The sequence below is a fragment of the Lissotriton vulgaris genome, chromosome 2_1 (assembly GCF_964263255.1).
Source record: "Lissotriton vulgaris chromosome 2_1, aLisVul1.2, whole genome shotgun sequence".
Classification (NCBI taxonomy): domain Eukaryota; kingdom Metazoa; phylum Chordata; class Amphibia; order Caudata; family Salamandridae; genus Lissotriton; species Lissotriton vulgaris.
Window position 1 is genome coordinate 575,477,960 of NC_141687.1, and position 17,311 is coordinate 575,495,270.

General features: G+C 45.8%; 1 protein-coding gene across 1 annotated transcript in view; it reads right to left on the minus strand.

Annotated features, from left to right (window-relative positions):
• LOC147730763 (BRCA1-associated RING domain protein 1-like) overlaps positions 1–17,311 on the minus strand; it is a 543,323-nt gene that overhangs the window by 84,367 nt on the left and 441,645 nt on the right. Inside the window, exon 7 of the mRNA XM_086955577.1 lies at positions 1,387–1,501. Within this exon, the coding sequence (XP_086811703.1) occupies positions 1,387–1,501 (115 nt within the window). The remainder of the gene's footprint in view (positions 1–1,386; positions 1,502–17,311) is intronic.

The window sequence follows — 17,311 nt, forward strand, 5'->3', positions numbered from 1 at the left end:
TTTAGGTGACTATTGAACTGCGACTGATGTTAACAGCATGCCATCCAAAATTACTTTGAAGGCATCTACACAAGGAAGTATTTCAGGTTTCAAAAAAAACCCTAGAGTTTGAGTACAGACATCACAGCGATTATAGTAGCGATATGCAAAGAAGGCCTTGGGTGGTGGGCTAAGATGCGATAGTCCTATTGCTTCTGGAGCTGTGGAGCTCATGGAGTTAATTTTGTAGGTAATGTCAAGGCAGGAAAAGCCCTTGTGATTAATCATTGGTGCTCTACCACTGTTCCCTCTGCCTTGGCATGGATTTGTAATGACTATGCAGCAGACAGGTCAGCTGACTGCATGCAATATGGGCCTTACTTGGCAACTTGCTTATTTGTGGGGGAAATGTTTAGGTAGATGCTCAGGTAGACACCAATGTTCTTCACAGAGTAAGAAAATGCTGAAGGCCATAACATGAAACGGGAGGATTAGTACCCATGTTGAGAGCATATCAAATGGACCTATATTTTACAATGAGGTTAAAAATGCGAGCCCTTCCCAACCGCAACTGATACACAATAAGGTAGGTCAGGCTGTAATCAGTGTATTATTGAATGAGGAGTCCAAGGGTATTCTAATATGTGGTTGGGGCATGGAAAGCCTACAATTAATAGAAGGGAGAGCCATAAGGGAAAAAGCAAATGAGATCGGGGGTGGTGGTGGTAGTTTATGGGAACTGGTGGGGGTTTTAGCCGCTGCTCCTGGTTTCTCAAAACCTAGTGGAGCCTTCTCAGAAGGTTCAGATGCCTTGGTAGCTTTTTGTACAGTTTATGGTGTACAAAGCAGACCAAGACCAAGCACGCCTAGGCATCGATAGCAGGCCTGGGAAGGGTCTCTATAACTAACACGTACTTAAAAGACGGTAGAAAGAACATGGGATTCAATTAATTGTTTTAGATTGCCACTACAGCTTTTCCTATGATTTTTTGGGTATTTAAATATCCACAATTGGGCTCGCTGTCACGCTTTCTGTCTCGGTATGATTTTTTTTTGTTTACAATGTTTTTCTGTATTTTCAGAATTCACTATTTAGAGGATTTCTGTACAGTGCCTTTAATTTGTACAGAAGCGGCGCCTGAAATGCAGCATTATAGCACTATATCAAAGAAAGAAAGATCTTTCACTGTAAGGTATGTCCCTGGCTGAATAAAAAATGTTTCTGGTTAAAATTGTAAAATGTATTGTGTTTTCTTAGCATTTTTAAGTGCGGGTTCTAGACAAGGTTGAGAGAATACCATACCAAGCTCACCCGAACTCTAGCAGGCTAGTGACTGCGCTTCAATAATCGGCATTTCTAAGCACTACAAGAGATCCGCTGCATTCACATCTCACGGCAGTACTTACAGCAGGGCCCTGGCCATCTGAAAGGGACTCCTCATTATTTCTTGACTGTAACAGCAGTACCGACTTCATCTCCTCCGTCTCCGCATAGTCCAGGGGCCGCAGACCGAATATATTGCTGATAAAACAAGCACAGATGGGGTTTAAATGAATAAAATATGTGACCGAATTGTTAAGCAGATGCATTACCAGAGCAGTTTTATTTCATCCTCCCAACTCCTTGTTTCGTTTACAGCCACAACTTCTCTGCGGCGCCATAGCAGGCACCGCCTGTCAGACACCAAGGCAGAGGGATGAGAGCAGCAAACAGCAGCCTTAGGCCTCGCCCAGTCAGCCACCTGCCCTCGCTCAACAAGGACAAGCATTTACAATGCAACGGTTTCGCATTTGGAAAAGTTTGAGCTATTGGCATTATGAATGACAAACTTTTTATTTATGTGTTAGTTTTGAAAACAGATAAATAAATGGCATTGTCATTTACAATGGCAATAGCTTAATCTCTCGCAAATGCGATTTGTATTGCAACTATTTCACTTATCATTTTGCACTACAATGAAAACTGGCTTGTGCATTTACTCCTGCAGAAGAGTATCAAGAGGAGAGGCCCTGTTGCAGACCCGTGGAGTTTCAAGTATCTGTTGTGCATCACCTCATAACAAACAGCATAATTGTAAACGGGACTGAGAAAACTTTTTTTTTTTTAAGAGGAGTGCCCCTCTAAAAGAAAGGCCCCGGTCTCTACTGCTTTCTTTTACAAGGACGCACTTGGTTGTTGTGAGGCGCAGGCTGAAAAGAGAAATTGCGTTGTCAGTCCTCGCCCTGGTCCAGTCAGCAGGGCCACATTGGTGGTGCCATACCCAACCTAGCGCTGCCAACTGCATGCCCAATGAACTCAGTGCAGCAACGTGTGCCCACCCTCATGCTAAAGCAAGCCACCCTGTCCTGAAGGCAGCAGCCCTGGTTCCGCCGCGGTGTCGCCGCCCTGGTCTCCCTGGTCCAGCGGGTGTCTTCCTGCTGCGCCCGCTCTCTTATCGACCAGTCAGTCACTTTCCCTCATCCGAAGCCCTGCTCCGTGCTGCACGTGTTCCTACCCCGCTGCAGGTGCCCCTCACCCGGGGCAGCTGCCCTTCACTCCTTCTGCGGGTGCCCCATTTCTGTCTCCTCGTGCAGCTGCCCTTCACAGCCCCCCCCTTGCAGGAGCCCCTTTCCCTGCTGCAGGTGCCAGTGTCTATCTCCCTTGTGCAACTGAACACCCCCACCCTGCTCCCCACGGTGGTACACCTCTCACCCTGGCGAAGGAGCCTCGCTGCCTGACGCATGTGTCCTGCGCCCCTCTTCCGGGTGCACCAGCCCCACTCCCAGGTGCCTCGCCCTCATCCTGCTTCCCCTCTGCATCCCCTGAGCCCTAGTGCAGAAATCTCACTCCAGGCCTCCCTCTCTCCAGCGCAGTTAGCCCTGCCCCTGGAGAGAGGGCAGGGCTAACTTTAAGGAACTCTCCAAAAATATTAATTTGGTCAACACAACACCTTCTTTGTTTATCTCTATTATGTTTCTCCTCCTTTAGCCCAAATCCATCCTATATTTCCATTGTAGACATTTGTAATTTGGATTCGTGCAAAGACAGCCCCCTGATATACATATTTGCATAAATAAAAATTCAGAGGCCACCAGATCTAAGGTGTACAGTAGTCACTTTTACAAGAGACCCCCACATTCATGAGAGAATAGCAACGGAGACAACAGAACGTGGGAACGCTTGCTTGTGGCATGTCGGTTCCTTCTGCTGCAGGGCCAACAAAAAGGAGATTGTTTTCCCTTCTATTAAACACTGCCAGTATGATAAATTTAAGAGGTTGCGTATTATTGAACCCTGGCATAGATGTTCATTGTCCACTGCGAGCTAGAGTGTGTGTATAGCATTTATCAAAACTTTCTGTGACTCCCCCCACACCTCATTAGCATCTCAATTTCTGTTCACTGCCTAATATGCGTTACAGCTCAACCGCATAGTTCTTGTTTTCAGAAAGGCAGTTGTAAAATGTCAGACTGTCACAATACAAAACCCCCCAAAACGATGGTATTTGTAAAAATGTTATCACCTCATAAAAACAAATTGTAAAGACACGAAAGTAGTCTGGTAGGCTGTGCGTTCAGGAGCCAGTGAGTGCAGCTGCTTCAAGTACCAGTTGCCCTGATTCCCACACTCTCCCACCAATGGAGGGTCAGACACAGGCATAATTTAAGATACAATTACGCCAATTAACATCTCATTTGCATAACTTGGTGAAGTCAGAACAACAAAGAGTGTCTTAAAAGACTTCACCCTGTTTGCCCAAAATAGATTTTCTTTTTTTTTTTTTTGCTCGTCCGTAAAAATGTAGCCAATTTATTGTCGCTAGTGAAAAGGGCTCACACTGTTTCTACTTGACAAAATCTAAAAGAAGGTTTTAACTATTAGACGCTGCTCACCTCCAAGTATCTGGTCTCTCCCTGCAGGGCCGAGAGGCAGATGAGCATCAAGTGCACCTGAAGCCTGGAAGCTGGGGCCATGGCAGCGCCCGCAGAGATGGCCACACCGCACCGGACCGCTTCTGCTGTTTTCCGCCGCCTGCCCGCCGCCACCTCAAACACCGTCGTGGAGTGTGGTATGTGCGCTGCGGGCTGTAGATCGCGGGTCATAGAGCTCCTGCCGAGCCGCCACTGCTGCCTGCTCTCCCGCGCCTGACACCCCCGCAGTTCTCTGCGCAGATGAGGGGGGGCCACAGAAGGAATGCGGTTGCAAAAGCTGCCGCGGGACCAAACAAGTACAAGGGAAAATGAACTATTTGCCACGCACCTGGGGCTCCACTCCGATGTAGGACAGTTCAGGCTCCGGGCCTCAGGCTCGGGTCTCTCTTCACTTCTGCAGATCTGAGGCAATGCGGCCTACAGTTCGCCGTGCTGCCCAGTCGGTGCGCTCTGCAAGCGGCGGTCCCCGAACACCTAGTTCACCATCCGGGGCCACCCGCCTCTGCTGCCACCGCTCTGGCTCCTCAGGATGATGGGACACTGCCACAGGGCTCCCCCGGCCCGTCCGAGTCACTCTCCTCACCAGCGCAGCTGTCCGCCTCCACCCGGCAGCTGAGTCGAGACCGGGGAGGCCGAGAGTCTCCGCTGATCCTAGACTCCACAGGGGGCGGCACCAGGCCCTAGTCTCTACCGGCCACAGAAATTGCAGCGCTCCTCGTCCACATGACACCGCTCAGCTATCACGCCCAGCTGCCCTGCCTCTCGTGCCTCCCAGCAGCGCTGTCTCAGGATTCGCAGGACGTCTGGTCTCAGAGCAACGGCCGACGCCCCGCAGCGGTGCTCCTCCACTCCAATGGCTGCCAGGCACTTTTCGAGCCCTCCATCTCGGGCCTCGGTGCCTCCGCCTGCCGGCAGTCTCCACGGTTTCATCCGCGGCCCCAAGTCGAGATCCGCTTTGCTCCGCAGGCTCCCCGCTGTATCCCCGCACAAGCTCCTTACCGCACAGGCTTTAGAAACACCTCTGCAGGGTAAATTGCAGGATAATTAGGGGTCAAACTCTGGAGCCCTACACGGACATGTCTGCCATGTTGGCTGGCTAGCCACGCCCCCTGCCCATTTGCACAGTGACGTATACGGAGGAAAAAGATACTCAGCAACACGGGAGGGGGCGGAGATGTTCCTAATGCCGTGGTTGAACCCGGGAGGGGCGGGAGAGTACACGAACGGCGGGAGGGGGGCGGGAGAGAACGAGGGGGGCGGGAGAGTACACGAACGGCGGGAGGGGGGCGGGAGAGGACGAGGGAGGCGGGAGAGTACACGAACGGCGGGAAGGGGGCGGGAGAAGACGATGGGGGCGGGAAACGTGCACAGGACAGCGAGGGGAGGGGGGACGGCGGGAGGAAGGCAGGACAGCAGCAAGCACGGCCCGGCCGGACCAGATTCGGGGGCGTTCCCGGCTTTTGGCTGACGCTGACGTAGCCAAAAGCCAAAGATTCTCGGGAACGCCCCCGTGTCTCCTCCGGCCATGACGGACGCCTCTCTGTTCCAATGGCTAGCCTCCATTTATGGAGCTAGCCAATGAAACAGAGGGAGGGACTAAGAGTACACACTAAGAAACATAAGATTTCTCTGGAGGCGGAGCCTAAAGGCTCCGTTCCCCAGCGAAACCTAAAAAAAGAGGGGAAGGCTGGGTCCTGTCTCTGACCGGCTTGGACCACTCGCTCAACAAGAGCACATAGAAGGGACTGGCGCTCTGAACGTTTTGAGTCGTCGCACCTGAATGACGATTTTTTTTTATTGAACCGCAACTCACCATTATTCAAATGTTGCAGGCAGAAGAGATGCAGGTTATGAAGCATCGAACCAGTGTTGGTATTTTTCTGTTCTGTGTATTCAGATGTTTCTTAAGTGGATATTCTATCATCCTTACCACTCACAGCACTGTGGATATACTGCACTGTAGCATAGGGGTGGGGGGAGTTACTTTAATTTTTAAGAAAATAAATTAAATTTACCACCTCTTCCAGTCCCGTATTGCCTCTCCTCTCTCCCCTCTATACAGGAAGGAGGCGATCCCACTCTGCAACTCTGGGCAATAGCTTGCTTAATCTCCACAACGGCCCCCACAACTCTAAGGATCCCTGGCCTCCACCTTGGGGGTGCCCAGGAGTGGACGCCTCACAGGGAAAGCCAGGATGGGTTCCACAGCGGTATTCGTACAAGCGCCTTGAGACCCTTGCGGGTGAGTAGTGCACTATACGCGCTATACAAGTATCAATTTACATTTTTACATTTATGACTGGTTTGGTCGGCCCTGGGGCCGACCAAACAGCGCACTCAGAGTGGGAAAGCCACTCCGCCCCTTGACTCTTTCAGGACCAACCACTTGCCCGCCCTCAACCAGGCATACCCTTCTGCTTCCTCGCAGTGCGAGAAGCAGAAACATAAAATGGTGTTTAAAATACTATTTTATGTTTCTGCTTCTCGCACTGCGAGGAAGCAGTGGGGCGACGCTCCTCCGCCCAAATGCAGGAGCCGCCCCTGGCACTGTTGGAAATCCGGGAAATGTATTTACCATTACAGAATTCGGTTAGCGCAGTCAATGATGAATGAGGATGAGCTAAAACAAGGTTTCTGCTTGGATGAGAAAAGTGAGGGTATTTTAGGTAATTCTCTAATTACTTTATTCCAGATAACCCCACCTCAAATCAGACTAAATGTATGTATGCATGCATTGTGTACTTATAAACAGAAAACTTAGCTGCAGAGGAACAGAGTACTGTAGCCTTGTAGGTTGGATGCAATAACTAAATGTAACAACGCATTGGCAAGGCAAATAAGTCTCGCCTATGCAAGAGCTATTGGCTTTGCATACGTTTTAGCCGTGTTGTACATCTGTGTGGCTGCTGTTTAGCATGGCTAAAAGTTAGTGGCAAGGAGTGGAGTGTCATAAAGCGGAGTGTTATGGAGTGGCGTAGAGTGGCGCGGAGTGGCATAGAGCGACATAGAGTTGAGTTTCAAGGTGTAGTGCTGTGGAGTGCGGTTGAATGGGGTACAGTGGAGTAGAGTGTCAGAGCTAAGTGGCATAGAGTGTTAGAGTGAAGTTGCATAGAGTGCCAGAATGAAGTGGCGTACAGGATGTTGTGTAAAGTGTTGCAGAGTAGACTGTCATGTAGTGGAATGGCATGAAGTAGAAAGTTGTGGAGAGGAGCAGAGTGTTATGGTGTGACAGTGTGTCAGAGGAGCGGATTAGTGGAATGGAGTAGTGTGTCGTGAGAGAGAGTGGGTAAAGTGGCATGAGTGGCCTAGAGAGAGTTGCATAGAGCATCGTAGAGAAGTGCCGTGGAGATTTGTGGGGTGGCATAGACTGGAGTACGGTATCAGAGTGGAGTAGAGTTTAATGGAGTAGAGAGACAGAGTGAATGATTGTAGAGTGGCAGAGAGTGAAGTGGAATAAGGTACAGAGTGGATTGTCGTAGAGTGCAGTGGCATAGAGTTCATTCGTTTTGATTAGAGTGGTTTAGAGAGCATTGACGTAGAGCATAGTAGAGTGGTGCAGAAAGCAGTGGCGCAAAGTGGAGTGCTGCAGCATAGAGTGCAGTGGCGTAGAGTGGCACAGAGTACAGACTAGATTGATTCAGAGTAGAGTAGAGTGGTGCTGGGTAGAGTGGAGTGGTGCAGGGTAGAGTGGGGTATCGCGTAGGCTTCGACCTAAAAGAGGATGGCGAATGTATGAGTGCTAATTCACATCATGTGAAGGAGAGGATGATACTATGAGGTGGGTCTCATGTTAAGGGCAGAAAGAAGAGGGGAGTTGGAGGCCAGGGGTCAGCAGGATCTGCCAGATGTTAGAAACAGTAAAGGGATCAAGGCCACTTAACATAACACTTAATATAGCTCCCAGATTTCCCAGGATCATGTGTGATGTGTCACTCAAGGGCCAGGTTATTTCCTTTTAATTCTGGGGCTTGTAGACCTGTTTTATAGTAAATTAAACAAGATTACAAGTCCCAGAATTCAGAGGAAATAACTTGGCATAGTGCAGTACATCACGCATGAACCTAGAAAACATGGCAACTGTGCATGAGTCCATATAAAGAGGTAGAAAGTCCACACAGGGCAGTTAAACTGATTGCAATTTCAGAACGATGTTCTTCTTCAGACTCTAAGCTAAGCATGAAGTAAAAAGTATGTCTCCAAGTCTCCATGAGGGAGGGGGCCCGTAGAGTGAATTAGCACCAAGAATGAGGTAGGTGACAGATTTAAATCCTCGGAAACTTCTATTCGTTCGTGTTTGCAACATTTCCAATAGAGTGCAGTTCCATCATCACAGACCGATTCTTCTCACCCCATCAGTTCGCCAAAGAGTCTTCTTCAAGCCTTTCTCACAAATCCCCCGTTGCAACTTATGTTATAGCTCGTTTATACTTCTTTTCAGGTGACTGCTAGTCAATGTTTACCTGAAAAACATATTACTTTGAAACAAACTTTAAGTACTCAAAAGTGTGAAAGAATTCAAGGGGAATATTTTTTTTAACAAGTTATCAATATGATTGTATCCTAGCTGCCTACTACTTTCAAAACCCTTCACCCGACAACACCATAAGAGATCCTTTTACTCTTTAACTCTTATTATCCTTGGCACTAGATACATTAGAAAATGAGTTCGAGTAAATAAAACTTAATCTGGGCAAAACAAATGGAGACACTCTCCATCAGTTAGTGATGAAAAACGAGCTTGTAGCAAAATCTGCTGAGAAAGGGGGATCAATCATAATTCAGATTACTGACAATTATAAGGCAGATCATGATGAGGCTAATCATTTACTTTACACCAAATATTCTAAGGATCCACTCAAAAAAAAGATACAGGGTATCTTAGTTCTCACGAGTGATGCTTGCTCGGACGTATGGCTAAATACTAAAGAATCAAACTTTCTCAATAGTGCTGAGGCACATTAACCAATTAGTTACACTCTCCCAAAAATATAGAATGGCCCTACTAATTCTCTGGGCTGTCCAACCGCAGGCTGATGGTCTCTAATGGAACCCTTCTGCCAATATGTGAATATTTTAAGGAGACATTTTGTAGCAATAGCAAATGTTTGAGCCAGTGCAACACTGATTAATCTGATTGAGGTTTTTTCATAACACAACAGATTACAAGCATGCTGCAGGAGGCGTTATTATTATAATTGACATTATTGAAACTTGTGATAAACCGCGGGGAGTAACCATAATAGTCATAATTGATTGTGCTGCTATTTCACTCACACCCAACTCCTACTTACAATGGGTTCTAATTACAAACGGTATTTAGATGACCACATTTGAAGATGTGCAAAGCTTTCACAACTGGGACCAACACAGTGAACATATACACTTAAGGAGGCGTTATATAGATCCTTTTTTTGTATGGATTTAAAATACAATTCTTTAATTGTAAGGTGAGCTTCCCTGATCGTTTGATCACAGTAACCGATGAACTGCACACAGCGCTCTATTGTATTCCAACCACAAGAATTCCTTTCTGCAATATGCAAGTCGCATAATTTAAGGGGTGACTTTTCCACAGGCATTTTTTTTTCTCAGACACAATTACAAACTAAAACTTCAATTGAAAAGCAGTCTTACTATTCTGGTGCTGGACCTAGTGACACTGGGGCATTGTAAGGTTCCCTGTCATTTGCATCACATATTTTCATATATTATCTAATCAGTATCACATTACATGTATGGAATCTCTTTCTGGTGCTGTACATTACCACTCTACTGTTGACATTTAGTTCTAGAAATTATTCCCCCAAAATGCATCCTGTGTCTTATATTTATATCGAGTTTTCTTTTCAAAAGGCTTACATATCTAAGCAACACAGATATTTTGCACAGAGGCAACCTTTCCTCTTGTTGCATGGGCAACTCAGCCTTCCACAAAAGGCTGTACTGACATTTTGACACTAAGTCCCTGCACAAAAGACACTGCAGCAGGCTATGGGCTGACTAGGTGTTTTCAAGCCTGTAAGAATAAGCAATTAAATCAAATGCAAAAACACGAACTTCCTAATATCCATAATTTCTGCAATATGGAAAGATTCAGTTCAAATCAGGCGTTTGGAGGAAGATTTAGATCAGAAAGGAGGCGGTTGAAATGAAGGGAGTTAATGATATACTTATTTTCTTTACAGAAAACGTAGGATAATAGGAAATAACAAGCCCATCCATCCAATATGTAGGACTCACTAGAACACAGGATTTGGAACCTATTAACCCCATGTGCTGAAATGATGGAATTTAGTAAAGCTCCCTTCCAAGAAAGGTGCTGCAAACTCGTTTTGAGCTCAAGTTGAACACAAAGGCCCATGTCATTGTCAAGACAATACTTGCAAGAGGAAAGAATTTGGTCATTGATTAAATATTTTAATTTTTTTCCAAATAATAAAAAAAAGAAATCATTTTTTCAATAGTGACATCGTATTACTTGGCAAGAACTTCCAGGTAAAACTTTAGGGTGGAAAACAAAGTTACATTTTCCAAACGCAGGAGTGAAGGTAGTAATAATTCATCCTAGCACACTGAAGGAAAATCTTATACTATTAGAGGGGTTCGTGCTAGCTAACTCCCAAAGCAACACATACATACACAGCGGTTAGCAGAATAATTATATTATGAATGCCAACTGTTGAAATAAAATAGGAAATCTAGGCCTCTTCACACATAAACTCGGGAAACTCCGACGAGTACAATTCACCAGTGGTGCTCCCAGGCCTTACAAATCCATTCTAGCTCACTGTAGAATTTCTTTAATGAGAATAGAAAAGGACCACCGATCCACTGCCCGGAGGTTCTTCCCAAGTGACACTTTGTGCTTTGGCAATGTACCACAAGCTTTTCCTATATTTTTTTTATCTGTCTAGCGACGTGTGTGCAGGCTAAATGTCGCATGTGCCGATGTGGCTCTGGGTGCCCCCCCCCAATCAGTTACCAGAAGTTCTTTCCTTTCGATTTACGATAACACAATTGTCATGCAATTGCAAATAGCCATTGGTACAGGATTCACGCCGGATAGACTGGCCCTTTATTGGAAAAGTTCACTGTTCATCACAAGCTTTGAATTATCTGTGTGTCTCGGCATTTGGGATATGTGCTGTAGATAGAATTTTTTGCCTACATTAAATTGCTTTCCTTAAGTTGATGGAAAGTCTGGTTTAGTGCCAGCATTCTGAATGTCTACTTCTTCCACATATTTGCTGTGTTAGGTCCAACATGGGCCAGTATTCCTTTTTTGCGTGATGAGGAGACGCTTCTGTTCTTGAGGGGCTTCGGCACTCGATCATCTGCATATACTGTTGACTACTGGGATGCGCTTCTCCACATGGAACTGGTGAACTGAATAGGCAGTACCTTTGAAAAGTGCAATGCGATCAGTCAGGAGTGACCAATATACATTTGTTGGCTCGTTGCACTTTTTCAGTTTATTGACATTGCTCCTCCAGTGGGTAAAAGTGAAGGTAGAGTAGGGAATTCATTGCTCAGTCAAGGTTAGTGACTTGCCCACTAAGGCCAATGGTTGTTAACCTTCCTTGCCTTTAAGATAAAGCCTGAAATGAAATCAATTTGCCAGTGGTCCAGTTAATGCTGCCAGAATGAATGTTCCGCCATCTGGTGATGGAAGTAAGCGTCTTTCTGACAACTGTAGTAGAACTCGAGCATCCGAAGGCTGACAGCCTTAGTGCAATGGTTTGAATAAGTGAGTTATTGACTTATCAGTGCAACATAAGCCCTAAGTCCTTTAGGCACTCAGGCTGAAAGAGAAAGTACATACAGAAAACTTTTAACAAAACAGATCTGATTTAAAACCCATGTGGAAAATCTATGTGGAAAGATCCATGGTTGGCAATTTGTCAAACAACAATCATCAAACTATTTATTACATTCATTCTATGTAGTTCATACTTTGAATGACATCCAAACAGCTATGAGTGTAAAGGGAAGGTTCATGATTTATCTGTAGCAATCTGAACGAGCAATGTCCGCCACTTGGAATGGACAGGGCAAAGCCTAGACAACAGTTATAGACTGCTAAATCTGCCATGTCCGCCCCAACACTGAGCACCTAGTATGACACTGGTAGGCTTCCCTGAACAGTCAAGTGACATTTTGGTTTCTATTGGTAGGGACAACCACAGCAAATCTCAATCGACTTCCACAAGGATTAATCACATCCTCCCCGAAGTGCAGAGGAACTGGCGGGCATCCTAGTGGTGAATGAAGTTCTAAAAATCTTACCTTTAACTGTCTCTACCTACTGGCTGTCTTCAAAGGAAAGTATTCTGGATTATGTGATGGTCAGGGCTCTTTTCCTCAAAACTGACATTACCACTGAGCCGCCTTAAGAGTGACGCTTGCAAAACAAGATATCCTGTACCGCGGATTTATATTGCTTCACTACATGATGAGCCACCGACCGTCCTAGCTCAAGTAACAAATATTTACATTGTTGGCTCTAACAAGCCAAAGACTAAAGGAGCCACAGATCTAGAAGGAGCTCTGCACGGCAAGGGGACAGCAATAGGAATATTATGTTTTGGGACACCCGCAGTCAGGACCTTGTGTAAGTATTAATTTCATCTACTGACAAGATTCTGGATGGAGGTTCTTGGCAGAGTTGCTGGTAACCTTAACGATGATTCGGAGATAGTTATGACAGGTATGACGTGTACTTGAAGCTAATGATCTAGGCAGGTGTGTTCCTCATTTTCAGGCACAAAATTAAATAGCAGGGTCACACTTCAATGATGTGGTCTTTCATGTTTGCTTTTCTTTTTAGACCCCCTCCCAAGACGATTTTTTACAATTGTGAAACAGACTTCGCAATTAATCAGAATGGCTGACTTGTAAAGACATCTTAAACCCCCAATCAAAAAAAACCACCACTTTTTTTTGTAAATGATTGAATCCCCAGTGAGATACAAAAGTGATGTGGTGCTTGGGTCTACTATTGTTCTATTTGATGGTATTCATAGGTCAACCTAAATAGCATGAAGACTGAGGTAGAATTAGCAGTGGCGCAACAAATGCCCTCGCAGCCCCTGCTGTATGGGAGCGGCCTGAGCTCAGGGGACCCCTTCGGCACTGGCAGGTCTTTGACCTGAGAGCTTCGAACTGGATCCGGAACATCAGGGGCCCTTGCATGTTCTTTCGGAGGGCCTCCTCAAATTTCGTTACGCCACCAAGTGGGACGCATCTGGTCTGCTGGGGTGTACCGACTTCTGCTGCAGCACCCCAAAACTATTTAGCAGCTGTGAAGAGCTGCATTCCCAAAGTACTACACGCTCCTCTAGTCCTGAAGCGCAACCACGTGTCCCATTTCAAACCCTGATTCAAATTTCATTTGTCCAGGTCTCCTGGAGCGCAGGCTTCACTAACCTGCAATCTTACTCAGTTAGGCAAAGAGTCCCTGGTCAGAGATTCCCGACTGGCCGCGTCTCAAACGCCACGATTAATGCCCCACGATTGCAAACTCCCGGCCCTCCAGTGTTCCTAATGAGCTGGAGGCTGGCATATTACAAATGCTGCAGATTAAAAGATAATTGGTTAAACCTCAGCACAGCATCACGGGAGTTCCAGCCCATTAAATGCTGTCATGCTGCTCCAGCACAGGCATGCATCATCAGAAAGGCACCGGCTTACTTTAAGGTTTAGATCACATTAAATGAGGTAGATTTCTTTCAAACAGCTGGTCAAAAAGACAAAAGCTCATATGTGCTGCCTAGAGTCCACTCACTTATGAATAGCATCATGACATTTTTGCTAATTGACATCTTTTAGCGAAATGGGTATGCAAATCTTTAATGAAAGGCTCTTCCTTAGCACGAAAATGAACAATTATGGTTGGAAGCTGTAACTTGGAATCTACACAGGAGTGAGTCCACATCATGCCTTTAAATCAGGGGAGGACTGCATTAACTGCCTAAGTGTTGCGGAGGAGTCCGACCTGCCTGAAAAGTGATTGACCAGGTTCCATTCCTATAAGTAGATTACAAGTAAAGTGCAGGAATCCACATAATTGTGGGGCAATTCGAAACAGACAGCCAGACAGACAGTCCCTCTCTCTCTCTCTCTCTCAGAGCCAGTAGCTGAAAAATAAATAATATTTTATTATAGTTTTATTTTTCAGCTGCTGGCTGGGAGGGGCCGGGCCTAGTCACGGCAGGGAGGTGCAGTGGAGTGCACTTATAAGTGTGCATGTAAGCTTTGGGCCGCCGTTTAACGCCAGCCTAACAGACATGCCCAGTTAGGTTTCTCCAACCCAGCTATATTCACCAGCCAGGTGGAGAAACAGCACACACTCCCCGTGCCTGAGCGTACGTTAGACCAGCCGCTCAAGCCAGTCCCTGCTCTACTTTCATGCAGCATGATAGCAGCGCGGGAATTGGATGGGGAGTCTCTGAATGAGTCCCAGGGACTGCTACAAACAGGAAGCAAAAGAGCACTGAGGCTGCTGACAGCATCACATATGTTTTTCTTTATTATGAATTCCCTCCACCCCCAAAACTGCTGCCCAGATGCATAAAGACACTTTTAGTAGCCTATATCAGTGACTGGCTACTGTAGTCTTCGGTATAGGCGAAAAGGGTTGTCCATCACCGCTGATGTGAGTCCATGGCATTTCATGAATGTAAATATCACAAATGGTGCTTCTATGTACGTACAATTTTTTATCCACTGGGAGCCCTCAGCCCTTGCCCTCTTTCCACTTCCTCCCCTAACACCACCCTCGCTCATTCATTGCTTCTTGGTGCTCCCCGCCCATACTTTCTTATTTATATCTCCAAAGTCCAGGCAACTGTAAAGTGCTGCAGGGCTGCTTACTTCTAGTTTCACACTTCTGTGCACTTTATTTTCTTTTTTACCATAACAAAATGGCAGTTGGACACGTTTGAACAGTAAAGTAAAACAGCCATGATAGCCTCCAGTGCACCACGACGCATGACCATGCATGGGCACACACGAAGCATGACAGTGCGTGGAATGGATATAAACCATTACATTATGGTTGTCCTGTGCCAATGTGTTTCGATCAGCGGCGAACATTTCGGATGTTTTATTTTATCGTTCCAACACTGCAAACTTTTAAGAATGTAAAAGTAAAAATAAGAAGCATTGGCAAAGTGAATAGTTTACACTCTCTTGGATTCTCAAGTTCATAAAGCTCATTTATTCAATTAATTGTGAGGTGTTGCCGCCCGCCGCCCCCCCCCCCCCCCCCGGACCCTCCACCCATCCCCCACCCACCCTCTTCTGGTCTTAACATCACTCATTGACAATAGAACCATGCTAAGCAGTTGGCACGGAATTTTGGAGCTTACTGGAAGAAAGCAGCAATTCCTGTCCCAAAGGAGGAGATAGGCAGTCTTTCTTGTTCAGACAAGATCTTATATTACTGGCTAATGCTTGATATCAAAGGATACAACTACTTTGTTGGGACAATACATTTCAGGATTTAAACATAGGAAGGACGTTTCCAATTGATCAGCCCCGAGAAAACGACATCTATATTAATCCAGGATCCCTACTAGCAGGGACAACCGAGTTTCACGTGCTTCTGTATATTTTATACCTAATAGTTTTGTGTTTTTTTCCCTTCGGTCTTCAACCATCTTTAACCATTTTCATCAAATTTCTTTTTTTGAGGACTAAGAATTCTCCTTTACCGATTGTCTTTCCACAAATAGTGCTGTGTTGGCAACAATTAGACCATGGATTCATCTTAAACCTTTGAATGCCCCAGCGAACCATGTTTGATACACATAAACTTCAGAGATGCCTGTTGTAGGACACATGACGGCAGTATTCCTGCTAGAAACAGAAGCTATTAAGTAAAGGTAGATGCTGACTGCTCTGCTGCAGAAGGTTTGCAAAGAATGGCTGCGGTTTCCATAAGATAGGGTAGGTACTGCAATAATACCCCCAACACATACTTACAAGTGAGCACCTCTGGCATGGACCCCAACATGACTGCTCTTTGATTTTTATCTCATGCAAACTTGTCTTTGTACTTCTAGGGAACCTTCTGCTCCTGGGTCCCACGATCGGACACTTGCAACAGCGCTGGTGTTCTATGAAAGGCGGAATCCCATAGTGGAGAAGATCTGTGGTCACTACAGATGTGTCTGCTTCCCCGAGCCTATGCTGAATTGCGCCCCTTTGTCTCGCAAAGCCTTGGGCATTGCCACAGGTGCTACCTGTCATGGGAGGCATGTGGGAGAGTAACAATCCACAAGGGAGCTGGCTTCTCTCTGAGATATACACATCCTGAAAGTGGAAAGAGTTGGTAGTAGGCAAGGGAAAAGTTTAAATGAACTGATATGATGGCTACACTAAAAAGGGTAAAGACTGTGGCAAATTTATACATAGAAAGAAAGAGGAATGGTACAGGTACCCAGCTGCTCTCACTTTACCAATCGAATCCTTGACAAAACACCATCTGACTTACCGTTCATAAATTCACATTTGGGTAGGCACGAACAATTACAAGGCCATATGCCTTAGCTGTGTGTGCCCTTTCTACCGGGACATTTGCCATGCTCCAAATATCATCAACGCTATCCACAGGATTTCAGATGTCTTCTGTTGCACCTTTTTGTGGAGTAGTCAACATTTCTACATCTCTTGTTTTTCTCCAGGTTCCTTCCAAGCAGAGATCGGTGGTGGATGCTTTTCATTTCTAGAGCCTATGCCTTACTGCTTACTTCTACAATTCCCACACTCCTGTCTGACCCATTCAGCAACCAGTCACGATTGTAGTGGTGGTCCTTTTGTGCCCCTTGATTGAATGGTTCCCACTTCTAGATCAACTGTTGATGTCCCAGAATGGATTACAGCCTTGAAAACCGAGGGGAGAAGGGTCTAAGATCAACAGAGAAGACTGGAAGCAAGTATGCTATTCTGACCTGCGGTTAAACCACTTACTGTCTGCTTTTTTTGGTAGCTATTATTTCTGACAGGAAGCTGGGGAACTAGAGGTCATGGTGGAAATACCACATATTTTAAGCTCTTCCTTGATAGGTTGGTGCTGTTAGAGACTAACTAAACCTTACCCTCCACGGGGTCAAGCAGTTCAGGCTCCTTTTTCCCCAGATGCATTTATAGAGGAAGGGTATATGTAACGCATAGCAGATGTAGCAAGAGCAGTGGAGGTTACCTGCACTGATCTGGGAACTAAAGATATAGTGACAAGATAAAACCACAGAAACAAGATTATGAGCATGCCCTAATGGGTTATAGTGTTCCTTTCCCACCATAAAACATGGATTAAGACAGGAACCACAACGGCCTACAAGATGGCAGATTTAATCTCCTGGACTCAACAAGGGTAATTAATAGCTGAGTTTCCTCCTGTAAGTCCCTCCTAGTTAGA